General features: G+C 38.6%; 1 protein-coding gene across 1 annotated transcript in view; it reads left to right on the top strand.

Annotated features, from left to right (window-relative positions):
• The first annotated feature begins 1,871 nt into the window (after nt 1-1,871).
• Nucleotides 1,872-14,620, top strand: part of LOC120305606 (endothelin receptor type B-like) — a 33,757-nt gene continuing 21,008 nt past the window's right edge. Inside the window, exons 1-2 of the mRNA XM_039337716.1 lie at nt 1,872-2,096; nt 3,162-3,669. Of these exons, the coding sequence (XP_039193650.1) occupies nt 2,014-2,096; nt 3,162-3,669 (591 nt within the window). The 5' untranslated portion in view covers nt 1,872-2,013. The remainder of the gene's footprint in view (nt 2,097-3,161; nt 3,670-14,620) is intronic.

Here is a 14,620-nt window from a genome sequence, read left to right on the forward strand (position 1 = left end):
CTGTTATTATAAATCTATCGTAAATGGCGTATATACCAAGCAGTTATTTACATCTTTGGTTCAATTACCATATCCTTGATTTACAAAGGAAATGCTTCTGAAGAAAGCTTTTCAGAATCAAAACTACAAGTGCTAAACCTACCGATTTTCTCCTGAAACTGCAGCCTTGAACTGCTGTGTAGGGTGAGACTTTTCTATGCAGTTTATGGTATACTGCAGTTAAGCAACACAATGCCTTACCACAGGCAGATTTCAACATTGTCCTTCTTTCACTGTTGAAAAAGCAATTTTCTATTCCAGACTTGTAGCCATAACAATGTCTGGAATAACTATCCAAAGCTAAAACCAAGAGATTTGTGTCTCAGCTTTCCCCCAATACAATCAGGACTGAATAGTAACTTTTCTTTCCCCACACCCACCAGATTTTTTTAATATATTTAGATTTTTTTTTATTCCCCTCTTTGTTATTTTTACAAATAACTCAAGGCAGTGAATATACAAAATCCTCCCTCCTCCTATTTTCCCCACAATTCTGTGAAGTGAATTGAGCGGAGAGAGTGTGACTAGACCAAAGTCACTCAGTCGACTTTCGTACCTAAGGTGGGACTAGAACTCACAAGACTCCTAGTTTCTAGCCTAGTGCCTTAATCACTAGACCAAAATGACTTTCCAGTAGAGCAGTGGTTCTCAACCTTTTTAATGCCGCGATCTCCAACCGGTCGTAAGTCGAGGACTACTCAACCTGTCGTAAGTCGAGGACTACTCAACTGGTGCAGCACCGTTTGCAGAATGGGACTTTTGGCGGGCTCAGCAGGGCAGAGACAGCCTGGACAATTTCTACTGGCTTTCGAAAGCCAATAGAATAAAAGGGAGTAGCCCAGCTAAGAAAAAGGGGGGAAAAAAATGGCAGACTGTGTTGTTTGGCGACCCCCGTGAAATGGTCGTTCGACCCCAAGTGGGGTCCCGACCCACAGGTTGAGAACCACTGCAGTAGAGAGAGTATGCTGCTGATCCTGTTGATGAGGAGTTTCATTTGGCAGCTCCCAGGCAGTAGCCCTTTTCTGCTGGTTCTAATTCCTTTTACAATTTTAAAGTTCTTAAGGTTAATATTACATATTAATATATTAATATTAATATATATATTATATATATAATATTAACCTTGTTGTACACCACAATTGTACACTGTCCGGAGTCGCTTGATTGTAAGATGGACAGCTATATAAATAAGATCTATACATTTATAAATAATCACCATGTTCCAGTTCAGTTTTGGAACATTATCTCCAAAACTGGTTTAGATGGAAGGCTATTAGCCTATAGCTATATCGGGGAACTTAAAAATGTATTGGAAGAAAGTAATGGCAAAAACCCTTCTATACTTAGTGGAGCTTAGCAGAGATCTGTCATGCCATGTCAACTGATGAAAATTCTCCTTATTTTCCTGTAATCTGTAGCCCTGCAATGTGTTAACTACAACTTTTGTCTTTCCCAGTCAATATATCCAATCAGCTGTACCAGGGGCCCCCAACCCCCGGTCTGTGGACCAGCACTGGGCCTTGGCATGCCAGCAACTGGGCCGCACAAACAAGCAAAGCCCCATCCACGGGATGCAGGCAGTACACGAAACCATGCCCCCTCCAGTCTGCAGAAAAACCTCTCTCCACTCAACCGATCCCTGGTGCCCAAAAGGTTGGGGACCTCTGAGCTATACCACACATTCGCATATTGCTTGTATAATTTTTCAAGCTTGTAAAGATTTGCTTCCCAGATACCTTTTGCATGCCCTGCTAAGGATGACTTCCTGATGATTTCCAGGCTCTTAAAGATGGGAGGGAGGAGGAGTTTGTGAATGATAGAAATTATATAAGTATACATCTGGAAGGAGGGGGGATTCCAGATAGCTAGCCTGATTTGCTGGAAATTAAGCAAGAATTGAGCCATGTAGCCTTGCTCCCATCAGTATTGTCCCTTCAGAACTTCGTAGAGGATGGTCAGTCAATGGACACCTGAATGCAGCCCATCTCAAGCCACAAAGGACATTATCAACCACTGGGAGCTAAATCCATCTCGTTCCAACACAGACAACTTTTAAGGTGAAAAGTCAAAGACAAATATGCAACTTAACAATAACAAAAATGTACTCTTATTAATTTATTGAAAGTTAACCTTTACATTTATTTGATTTATTCTCTTCTTTAGAGTTTATTTATTCATTTTCATGTTTTTTACTTGGGAGTAAGCTTAACGGAAATGAGGGAAATGTGTGTGTGTGTTTTAAATGTATTAATTGAAAGCAATCCACAGTTTAATACCATGATTTGGAAGTTTATACTCCAGGTGGTTACAGTAAACGCTGGAGACAATTAAGGCTGAATTCTGATTCATAATGTATGTGCAATGCAGTACTTTATCCCAGGTAAGCATGTGGATTGTAACCGTTTATATTTCTTGAAATTTCTCTTTTTAAAAAGTTGTGGAGCATCTTTATACATCCTTCCTTCACCTTTTTTTTTTTTTTTTTTTGAGGCGGGGCACTTTTTTTACGTAATTAAGGAATCCACAGACGTCAATAAAAGAAGGCCAAACATAAAAATAAAAATACACAAATTATATACATTCTTTCCCACAGACCTTCTCGGTTCCAGTTTCCCTAATAAAAATTACTCCGGACAGAGTTTTCCGCCGATTACCGAAGCTTTCCCGCCCGTTCCTTGTTTAATATGTAGCAATAGAGCTCCCCCCCCCTCCCCTCCACCTGAAGGCGTGGGAAAAGCGGAGCTCCCAATTTTATCAAGCCAGAGTTCTGCGTCCCCCGCGTCCCCCCCCCTCCGCTCTTTCCCCAGCACTGGCTTCTCGCCCGCGTAAAGCCTCTTCAAAGCAGAGTCGCTCCGAGTTGTGTTTATCCAGGAAGCGACGATTCTCGGCCCAAAGCGAATCGTCTTCCCAGGCGCCCGCCTCTCCCTGGGCTTCTTCGACAGCGCGTAACGCCGGGGGTCGGTCAGACGGCTAGGCTCGCTGGCTCCGGCTGGGCGCACGTGCTCCGGCTGGCTGCGATTGGTTGCTGGGGGGAATCCGCTGCCAGCCGAAGCGAGAGGTCCCTTAGTAGCGGCGTCTTAGCCTTCTGGTGGCTTTTCTTTCTGCCCCCCCCCCCTCTCCAGCTTCTGCGGTTCCTTCTGTGGGAACTGCCCTGCGGTCATGGATGGGCGCATCCTGTGGGGCTTCTGGATCTCGGCAGCCGCAGTGTACTGCGTGGGCGGCACCCGCGCACTGGAGCTCGGCAACTCTCCGCCGCGCCTGTCGGAGATCACAGCGCAGAGCCTGGTCGCCTTGTCGTGGACGAGCGCGGCTCCCATCGCAGCCGAGGTGGAGGAAAGGTTAGGGAGTCCCAACGCTTCTCACCCGGGATCGCCTGGCGTGGCTGGCCGAACGCCTTCCCCCGTTTACCCGATGTGCCACACGCAGACGGAGATCAAGAATACTTTCAAATACGTTAACACGGTGATCGCTTGCCTGGTCTTCGTGCTGGGCATCATCGGCAACTCCACCTTGCTCCGAATCATCTACAAGAACAAATGCATGAGGAACGGCCCTAACCTTCTCATCGCCAGCCTGGCCCTGGGGGATCTGCTGCTCATCCTGATCGACATTCCCATCAACTTGTACAAGGTAAGGCTCAGATCCAAGAGATTTTTCTGTTTCAATACTGATAAGATAATCTTTGTTGTCACTGTTTTTCTGTGAAACACACTGGCACTCGTTAACAAATGAAATTCTGATGCCTGCTCTCAAAGTCCTCGACTTACAACAGTTCGTTTAGTGACCATTCATAGTTATGTCACTGAAAAATGTGACTTATGACTGTGTTTCATAATTACGTCCTTTGCAGCATCCCCATGATCATGTGATCAAAATTCAGATGCTTGGCAACTGCTTTATATTTATGACCTTTGCTGTGTCCCAGGGTCAGGTGATCCCCTTTTGCCACCTTCTGACAAGCAAAGTCAGTGGGGAAACCAGATTCACTTAACAACCGGGTTACTAACTTATCAAGTGCACTGATTCACTTAACAACTGTGGCAAGAAAAGTTATAAAATGGGGCAAAACTTACTTAACAAATGTCTCACTTAACAACAGAAATGTACATATACATATACATACATATATACATATATACACATATATATACACACATATATATATACATACATATATACACACACACACATGCACACACACACACACACACACACACACATATATATATATATAGCACAAAAAAGAGTTTTGAGACTTTACAAGGTTGATGCTATACAATATAGCACAAAACTATTACAGAATCTAGTTTTTCTGCTTCGGATACCACAAAGCCTCCTTCCAGAAGGTAACAAAGAAAACCGGTCATGGAGAGGATGTGTAGCATCGCTGACAATACAGCAGACCCTGGTCAAGCAGACTTATATGCCATGTCCTGGATAGAATGAAGTGAACTTCCAATAATCTTTTCTGCCATTCTCACCACTCTCTGCACAGCCTTCCTGTCAGAAACAGTAATACCTCCAAACCACACAGTAATACAATACGACAGGATGCTTTCAATCATCCCTGTGTAGAAAGTGGTAAGGAAGTGATAAAGGAAGGAAGATGTGCTCTTCTCATACGAGGCAGAAAATGTGGGTGCTGCTGTGCCTGTTTCACCAGTGTCCCACTGTTGAAGGACTAAGCTCACCTGTTCGTCAGCAGCACACCCAAAAACTTGATATGACTAATCACCTGCACAATTGGCTGTCCCTGCCTTTTCTGTAATCAACAACGATCTCTCTTCTCTTTCCTACATTTAAAATCAGGCTGTTTTATTACATCAGTTCACCAAATCTTCTACCTCCTCCTGGTAATTGCTCTCATTATCATCCTGAATGTATCATCATGTACACCACTGTTGTATCATCTGTATAGTTCACAGTATGGTTGATAGCAAACCTTGCAGAACGATCATGGGTCAACAGGGTTAACAACAGTGGACTCAGGACACAGCCCTGAGGAGAACATGGTGTTAGAAATATTAGTCACATACTGGGGCCTATTAGTGAGAAAATCAAGAACCCAGTTGCACAAATAATAATAAGAATAATACCTCAAAAAGTTGGAGTATTGAAGAACAATATGAAATCCTTAGAAGTTTAAAGAAATGAGGACCAATAATATCAAGTTTTCTTTCTGTAATGGGGAATTTCTGGAAGCAGATTTCAGTGTACATTATCTCACATTTAAAATGCTATTTAAAATGGTAAAAAAAATGCCTTAGATAAATTTTGGGAACTGCACATAAATAGCCAAGTCTAGTCTACTGTAGTTAAAAACCTTCCTGCTTACAGAAATTAGTTTCCAAGGCACAAAAGCTATGGGGCTTGTTTTATACCAAGTTAACTTGACTAACTGGAAAGTATTGAATTATAATATTATTTGGGTTTGGGTCTTCACAAGTTGCTTAATTACAATGTCCAGCATCTTTTCTCACCAGCTAGTTAAACTAAGGCTATAAGAGTTAGGATTCAATCGTATCTGGAGACACAAAAGTTCTAGTCCAGTAGTGGCGAACCTACAGTATGGCACGGGTGCCAGAGGCGGCACTTAGAGCCCTCTCTGTGGGCATGCACGCTGTGGTCCCAGTCCTAGGCCTTCAGCTGGGTTTTGTAAAACTTTTTCGCTTTAGGCTTCCACTGCCATATGCAAAAAGGTTCAATCAATCAATCAATTTCAACTTCTCGTGAGAAAAAAAAAGATCTCGCAAAGTTGGAATTGATTGATTGAACTTTTTAGTCCCACCCAGTCTACTGTTACCACACCCACCCAATGGGCCACACCCACCCAATTGGCCACATCAGCCAATGGGCCATACCCACCTAGCACCGGACGATGCATAAGTGGGTTTTGGGTTGCAATTTGGGCACTCGGTCTCTAAAAGGTTCGCCATCACTGTTCTAGTCTATGCCAAAGCAACCTTCCCTTACTCATTTTATGAGTTTGCCTTTTTCTCTCCACCTCCATTTATAAAGATACCCCTCAGACTGAGATTACTAGAGGAGCTATCAGCTGAGACATCTATTAATCACTTACCTTGGAAGAATTTTAAGACTGCTTTCCCTCCCCCCCCCCATCATTTTGCTAATGGTAACTGATTCTGACTGCCTGTTCACTACAGCCTTTCCTAGAACTAGTTGTACTCTTTGTTCAGTTTTGAAAGATTTTAAGTTTTCCTTTCCTTTAAGCTGCTATCATATTTTTTGTCACAACTAGATCTCAGAACTCCCCAATTCCAAACTCAAACTCTGAAAGGCATATACCTCTACACCAGTGTTTCTCAACCTTGACAATTTTAAGGCATGTGGACTTCAACTCCCAGAATTCCACAGCCAGCAATTGTCAAAGTTGAGAAACACTGCTCTACATCTAAAATGAGTGTTCAACACAAGTATTAGGCAGGACAGTTTACACTACTCCTAAAAATTCAAATTAGTGGTCATTTTAAACTACGCTATGTTCCCTAGGAAACTGGTATTTCGTATATTATAAACTAATAAAACTTTAAAAGGAAAAAAAACTGGAAAAAAAAAGAAACTGATATTTGTTACTATTCAGTTTGAAGCCTTGGTTGATTTCAGGGGTTTCAAAGCTCTTAAGTCTTCTGTAATCTTTTGCTTCCTCCGGATGAGTTTATCTGCTATCAGTTCCTCCTATCTCTTCCTATCTCTGTGACTTCTGCATTTTGCCTTTAATTGTCTCATATCTGTTTATCAAAGCCCTCCCTTGCCTTCTAGGGTAAATCCATGTCTTTAGCAAAGTTTGTATGGAATTACCTTAACATTTTTGCTTTCTGCTTGGCTGCTGCCAAATTATTGGATTTCTGGATTAGTGTGTGACAGTGCATTTCAGTCTAGAGCAGTGGTGGCAAACCAGAGGCGACACTCAGAGCCCTCTCTGTGGGCACGTGCGCCGTCGCCCCAGTCCTAAGCCTTCAGCTGGGTTTTATAAAACCTTTTCGCTTTAGGCCTCCGCCGCCGTTACCAAAAAAAAAAAAAAGGTTCAATCAGTCAATTTCAACTTCTCGTGGGAAAAAAAAAAGATCTTGCAAAGTTGGAATTGATTGATTGAACTTTTTAGTCCCATCCAATCTGCCTTTACCACTGCAGCCATGCCCAGCCAGTGGGCCACAGCCAGCCAATGGGCCACACCCACTCGGCACTCGACGATGTATAAGTGGGTTTTCAGTTGCAGTTTGGGCACTAAGTCTCTAAAAGGTTCGCCATCACTGGTCTGGAGTGCAGGGTGATATTTTACACAAATATCTGAGTGACTGCAAATTAAGGGTGCAACATTTGGTGAACCAGCTCTAGGCCAAATGGGTCATTGGCTGTTCTAGCAGCCAATGGTAGTTGTTTATTTCTTGTGGATTAGAAGGCATGCAATTACAAAACACCACATTTTGCAATGCTAGCTTGTATCCTGTATTTATGTTACATTCTTGCTAAAGCCTTCGTAAAAGGATAAATTAATAATATTATTAAAAAGTTCAGATTTCCCTGCTTTATTGTTCCTAAATCAATTAAATCTGCTATCTCACATCTGCATAGATCAATAAAAATTATATGGCAGCTTTTACATATATTTAGTGTAATGTCACTGCTCTCTTTTTTTCAAATTATTCTTATACCTCCCCCAAGCATTTATAAAAATTTGTGACTGCTCTTCATGACATTTTTTTTAATGAATATTTTATTAATTTTCTAATTTTACAATCAACTTTACTTAATAAACAATGTGTTGTCTGGGTCCATTAGTAATTCAGTGGTCTATATTAACTTCTTCAGTCTAGATCCAATATTACACCATCAGATGTTTCCTTTCTTCTTCCGATAGTACCTGTTTTCCTATACTAGGCAAATACAATTTTTATTATTAGTAAATATATAATTGAGTATCAACATCTTTGTTATATATTTCTGATAATATCAGTAATGTCGGTTTAAGATATCTTTTCTAAGCAAAACATTACTTAATTGCATTTGCACTTAATATCCATATGTTTAATCAGTATCCTGTTTTCTCTCTCTTTTTTAATTTTAATTTCCCATCAGTGTTCAAAATGTCTCTATTGTTTATAATTCCAAAGTAAGTTATGTCTGGGTAACCAAAAACTTCCCTTATTCAAACGTCTTAGTATTTTCCTGTTTCCCTTCTCATACCAAAATCTAATATTCTAATTACAAATCTTATCTTTCAAGTTATAATAATACTTCTATTTCTAGCAATTATCTATTCTTCTTCAAACATCTAATTAATAGTATAATATCCCATCTAATGGATCAAAACCTCTATTTTCTTCCTTTGCCAACTAACTATCCAAGTCAATGCATTTGAATCACCAAGTAATTCTTCCTCTGTTTTTGTGTATATTGTTTGGAGCAAAAAAGGCCATTTGTTTAAAGTATTTTTGGAAAAACACTCAGCCCACTGATATTCATTAAACAGCCTCCCTCCTTCTCTAATTCCCCACAGTTCTTCTAACAACTCTATCTTCCATTCCATCAGTTCTTCTTCCTTTTCCTCAAATATGTTCTGAAATCTTGGTTGATAAGATGTCATTTCCATTTCCGATATCGCTACGTCTTCTAGTTCCTCAATTGTCTGATTCTGTCTGTTAGTTCCTTCCTTTAGGTCCCCCATCTTTGGATCTGCTTCCTCTAGTTTTCCTTCTATTTCCTGGGTTGCTAGTTCCTTCTTTGTAATCATTTTCTGGGTTTGTAAATTTAGATTAGAAAATTGTTCTTTTATCTCCTTTGTGTTATTTTTATTCTCATTGCGAGCTAAAGCAATTGTCTCTTGTATTGATTTCAACATGAAGAGAATTTCTTTCTGATCTTCATCCATATTTTCTTGGTGGTATATCAAATTGATAGGGATACAGGTGTTAGGGATGGTTTTTTACCATTTAAAGCTGAGTATGGGACATCCATTTTGTTTTTCTAGGTGGTCTTTATAGTAAAAATAGTTCATCAACCAAAGATTTATAATCCAAAATATTCCATGATCTTAAGCAATGATGTGTGATTATCCTGCAGGGAAATAGTTCCACAACACAGCTCTGAAAATCAGTTAATATTTATATTTGTAGTTCAGGCAGGCCAGTTTCAAAATAGTTCATCATCTCTGCCACACCGATAAGCAGTCCAAGAGTCCCCCCCCCTTTTCCCAGCTGCAGTCTTCAAAAGTGAAAGTTTCCAAGGACAGCAAGAGTCTTACCTGAATCTGGGCTTCAAGCCAAGTTTCTTTTGAGCATAACAAATTGTAGTGCCGTATTTTGCCACTAGATGTTATTAGCAGCATTTTCCAGCTTTTTAAATCCAAATTTATATTACAAGCTTTTCAAGTCTTTTTTTTAAAAAGTCTCAAAAGCTCTTTTAGTCTCCAAATTTCAAAGCTATGTATGTATATTAATTCCAAGTTAATCTTGTAATTTTCTCTGCTTTCCCCCAAGCAATTAATTCGCTGCTTTTCTTTTCCTGAGAGAATGGGGTGGAAATTCCCCATCTCGCTCTCATCAGGGAGGGTGCTTTGGGCAATTTTTTCTAGGAAAAAGTGTTAGAATCATAAAGAGAGGATAGAGTCTCACCCAGTTTTATCCATGTTGCTGAAATGTTGCTCGTTGGTGCTTATTGTCTTCCATTGTCAGTAGCTTCTGACTGGCTACATGAGGGCTTTGGAGGGCTTCCTTGGATCAAATAGAAAGGCCACCGCCCTCCCACAATCAAGAGGATCCCCTCCTTGCTTGTTGCCTCTACGGGGTGACTTTTGACCCTTTCCAAGGTCTCCAGCTGGGCAAAATTGAACATGAAAGATGGAGCCCCGTCTTCCTGCACCTGTTCCGCTGCGACATCAAACTGGAAGCCCCTTCATGACATATTTATATAGCCTATAACATGAATTCAGTACAGAAGCCCTTGACTTACAACCATTCGTTTAATGAATGTTCAAAGTTACACGGCACTAAAAAAATGTCTTATGACCAGTTTTCACACTTACGACCTTTGCAGCATCCCCATGGTCACATGGTCAAAATTCAGGCACGTGGCAACTGGCATATATATATATATATATATATATATATATATATATATATATATATATATATATATATATATATATATATTACCTTGAATGAACACCCTGTCAGCCCAGATATGGGAGAAAGAAATCTTCTTTCTTTTCTTTTCTTTTGCCTGTATCAGCTCAATCTAGAGCCATCCACAAGCAGCAGTCACTAACTGCGACATCATTTTTAGGTTAGCAACCTATATATATATATATATATTATATATATATATATATATATATATATATATATATATATATATATATATATATATATATATATATATATATATATATATATATATATATATATGACAGTTCCACTGTCCCAGAGTCATATGATCACCGTTTGTAACCTTCCAAGCTGGCTTCTAACAAAGTCAGTGATGGAAGTTTGATTCACTTCAATGACCATGTGATTCACTTAACAACTGCCTTGCTCAGCAGCAGAAATTTTGGGCTTCATTGTGGTTGTAAATCAAGGACTACCTGTAATAGTTCCAGATACAAAGATAGATCATGTGTGATCTAATTACTTTGTGGAGTTTTGGAAACCCAACTGAAGGGAATCTGTTGGGCTATATCACTTTAATGCAGGGGTGTCAAACTGCTGGCCTGCGGGCTGGATGCATCATAGTGAAACTGTGCCCATCCCATTGCCAGCAATGGCAAAAAAGTCACAATACGTCATGACACGTCATATGATGTTGCGAGTTTGACACCCCTGCTTTAATGTGTTTCATAAGCCAATCTAACAGAAGCCAAAAATATTAGGTGAGTACTGGGTCCTTCAGGGCTGTACAATACTTCAGATGGAATTTTAAAATTGGTGTTTCAGAGCCTCTGGACAGTGAACATAATATTTGTCTGCAAATCTTTAAAGTAGTTAGGGTGCTTTCTGGGATGACATAGAAGCTGGTCAGAACAGCTGCATGGTTTGTGATAAGCAGCAGCTGCTTTAAAAAGTTGCAGAAAAGTTTGTTCATGTTCCTTCATGCTTTGAAGTACCACACAATCCTAATATATTTCAGCAATGTCAGGGACACTGAGAATACACCTTTGATATTTGTCATTTCTGTTTGCTAAGTCCAAATATTCTCTCCCTATTGATCCTATCAGGATGATAAGGATGTTAAGACTGAAAAGTACTATTAATGTATTTTCTCAAGTCATTACATTCTACCTGATCTTGGTTCATCTTGTTTGATTATTGAATCGAATTCATATTTGGATCATGAAGATATGCTTACCTCATTTTATCCACCTTTTATTAAGGCTTCAGGTCTTAAAAGAGTTTTCCCCAATTTGATGTCTTCCAAAGGTATTCAGTGTCAGCTTCTATATAATCTCCAGTTAGCAGGAGATGAGTAATGTGGATTTACAGTACAAAACTGAAGGATGCTCTTTTGGAAAAAAGCTGTGTTAGGAGAACTTTCAGCAATTGGAATTAATTTATTGCCTCACCGTTATTATTTCTTTTTTAAATAAATAACTTAAGATGGCATGCATACCTAATACTCACTAAATGTCTATGGAGATTCTCAGTCATCCAGGTCATAGTTGTCCCAAAGTTGCTTTTTCATGAGACAACTGGACTTTCTTGTTTTTCTTTGAAGCTGTTTCGCTTCTCATCAAAGAAGCTTCTTCAGCTGATGAAAAGCGAAATGTCTTCAAAGAAAAACAAGAAAGTTCTGTTGCTTCATGAAAAAGCATCTTTGGGATACTTAATACTCCTTCCTCCTCCCATTTCCCCCACAATAACAACCATGTGACATGGGCTGGGCTGAGAAAGAGTGACTGGCCCAAGCTCATCCAGCCACCTTTCATGCTTGAGGTGGGATTGGAACTCAAATCTCCTGATTTAGTGGCCAACACTTTAACCACAATACCAAACTGGTTTGCTAATTAATAATGGTTAATATGTATATCATTCAGTTATTCATCAAGTCTTCTTTGAAAATTGCTGTGTCTTCAGCAGGTATACATCATAGCATTCAATCAGCAACAGTTATAATCACAATTAAAATTAATCACAGTTATAGTGACCTAAAGATAAATAAGAGTCCCACTTCATATGTATAGCATAATTGAAGACTATCCTTCAAAAATCATTCAAGATTTATTTGAATCTACAATATTTGCAATAATGCTCCACCATCATCAAAACAGCCCTTTTAACATCCTGGCAGAAAATTATATTACAGCTTTCAAATTTATGACAGCTTTAATCTTTGTGCAGGGTCCAAATCAAATGTTCCAAATAGTCCTTGAGATATGCAAAGCTGTACACAGTACTCAAAGCCAAATACATGTGTCCAAGTCACATAGATCTTCCATGACATGTCCCAAATTATTTATATTCAAGACTGTAATTACAAATTTGAGGATAACTACAGTGGAATTATTAAAATGATTCAGGATTGATATTACAGTATAAAATTATCCCCATCCCACAAATGGAATAATTATTACAGTCCAATCAAAGATTTAAAATATAGGCTATGCTACACAATAATCTGTCATCAGATCCAGGCAAAAAGGACAATTTAGTTGGTCAGGAAAATCTTGAAAGTAAAACATAGTGCTGTATTAGAACAAGTTGCCATAGAATATATTTCAGTTGTAATTGTTCTCTTACAGAATCTAAAACATTAAAGATCTTCACCCCTCTGCAAGTATAGTTAGTATTAGGTACTATGCAATATTTCAGATATGAAGGGGGAAAGGTACTTGGAACATATGAAAGACTCATGTTGCATCTGCTGGCAACTTTACAAAGCAGCTGTAAGTGGGAGTGATGGAACCATATCACATGCTGCAATATATTCCTAGGAAAAGACATGTTTGATTAAAGAAGTTGCTGCCAAATATTACAAGGCTGTCCTTGCATGCTCCCTATCAATCTTCCCTTTCAGTCCCAAAGGTCATTACATAACCTGAGTTGGGTTTACAATAACTCGCCACAGTCAACTCGTCATGGGACATTCAGGTTTGAGTTAGCACTACTTATAGCTGCTGGCAGAAGATGCAGTATTCAAGAACAATAAATGATGGGGTTGGCCATTACTCGCAGGTTAATTTTTAAGCCACCTAGTACTCCTCCATCCCTCTACCTTTGGAATCATTATAGAGTTTTGCTGGTGCTGGGTGAGCCAGATGTTTGTACCCAAGGATGGAGAATGAAAAGCTATAGTATTTGGTTCTGCCAAAACTCAGAACTTAGGACTAGCTTTCCAGAAACAATCTTGCCTCAGTCTTCCTCTTTCTTTCTTTTTATATTGATTTTTTTTAGGACAATTCAAAAGTACTTATTCAACAAACGTGTTGTCTGGGTTTATCATTCACTAATACAAATTAAATTCCTAATCCCTTGTTCGTTTCTCCAGCCACTGATAGAATAAGTCCCAAGTTTGAAAATATTCTGTCTCTTCTTTTTCTTTCAACCTCAAATTAAGTTTGTCCATTTCCGCATAATCAAATATATTTTAATTATATCTTCCTCTGGTGGCATTTCTTCATTTTTCCAATATTGTGCGAATATGATTCTTGCCGCTGTTGTCAAAGGTAAAATTAAGTATATACTTTGTTTGTCAAGCTTTTCTGGCATTATATCTAATAAAAAAATCTACAGGTTTAAAATCTACATGTTTTCCCAACATCCTTTCTAGCCAAGTATGTATTTTTGTCCAATATCTCTTTGCTTTAACACATGTCCACCATACATGATAATATGTATCTGACTTGTGTTTACATTTCCAACATCTGTCTGACATATTTTTAAACATTTTTGGTACTAGGCACCTATAAAACATTTTATATACATTGTCAATTTATAATTTCTTTCCCACAAGCGTTGCCATTTTTCTAAATCTATATTGTATCCAAAATTCTTTGCCCATATTATCCTTGTTTCTTTTACTTGTTCATCTTCCATTTTCAAATTCAATAAAAAGTTATACATTTTCTTAATTAGTTTTTCATCAAAGGTTAATAATATCTGATCAAACAAGATCTGCTCTCTGCAAAATCCATACAATTTAACATTTTTATCATATTTCACTTGCCTTTGTAAATATGACCACCATGATAGATCAATACCCTGAGTTTCCATCTCTTGTTTAGATTTTAAGCATCAGTATTAACATGGGTAAAAGTATGGATAACTCTTAGAAATAAAAGATTGTTGTATTTGGAGGGACATGACTTACAACTCGGTTGGCATGCTTTCTTATGGTATGGGAAAAATAAAATTCATAAATATTTTCAAAACCACTATATTAGAAATGCATTACTACTAACATGGAAAAAAATAAAATGTAAAATATACTTGAAAATTTCAGGATGGCTTTCAACAATGGAAGCATTTGTACATCCAAATTTAATCAGTCTTAAGAAAATATGGACAAATAAAGATATTCTAAATTCTGAAGGGAACGTCTTCCTCTTTCTTAATGAAGAACCATCTGAGAA

This window comes from Crotalus tigris, unplaced genomic scaffold (genome assembly GCF_016545835.1).
Source record: "Crotalus tigris isolate CLP2741 ecotype Arizona unplaced genomic scaffold, ASM1654583v1 scf7180000017685.4511686, whole genome shotgun sequence".
Classification (NCBI taxonomy): Eukaryota; Metazoa; Chordata; class Lepidosauria; order Squamata; family Viperidae; genus Crotalus; species Crotalus tigris.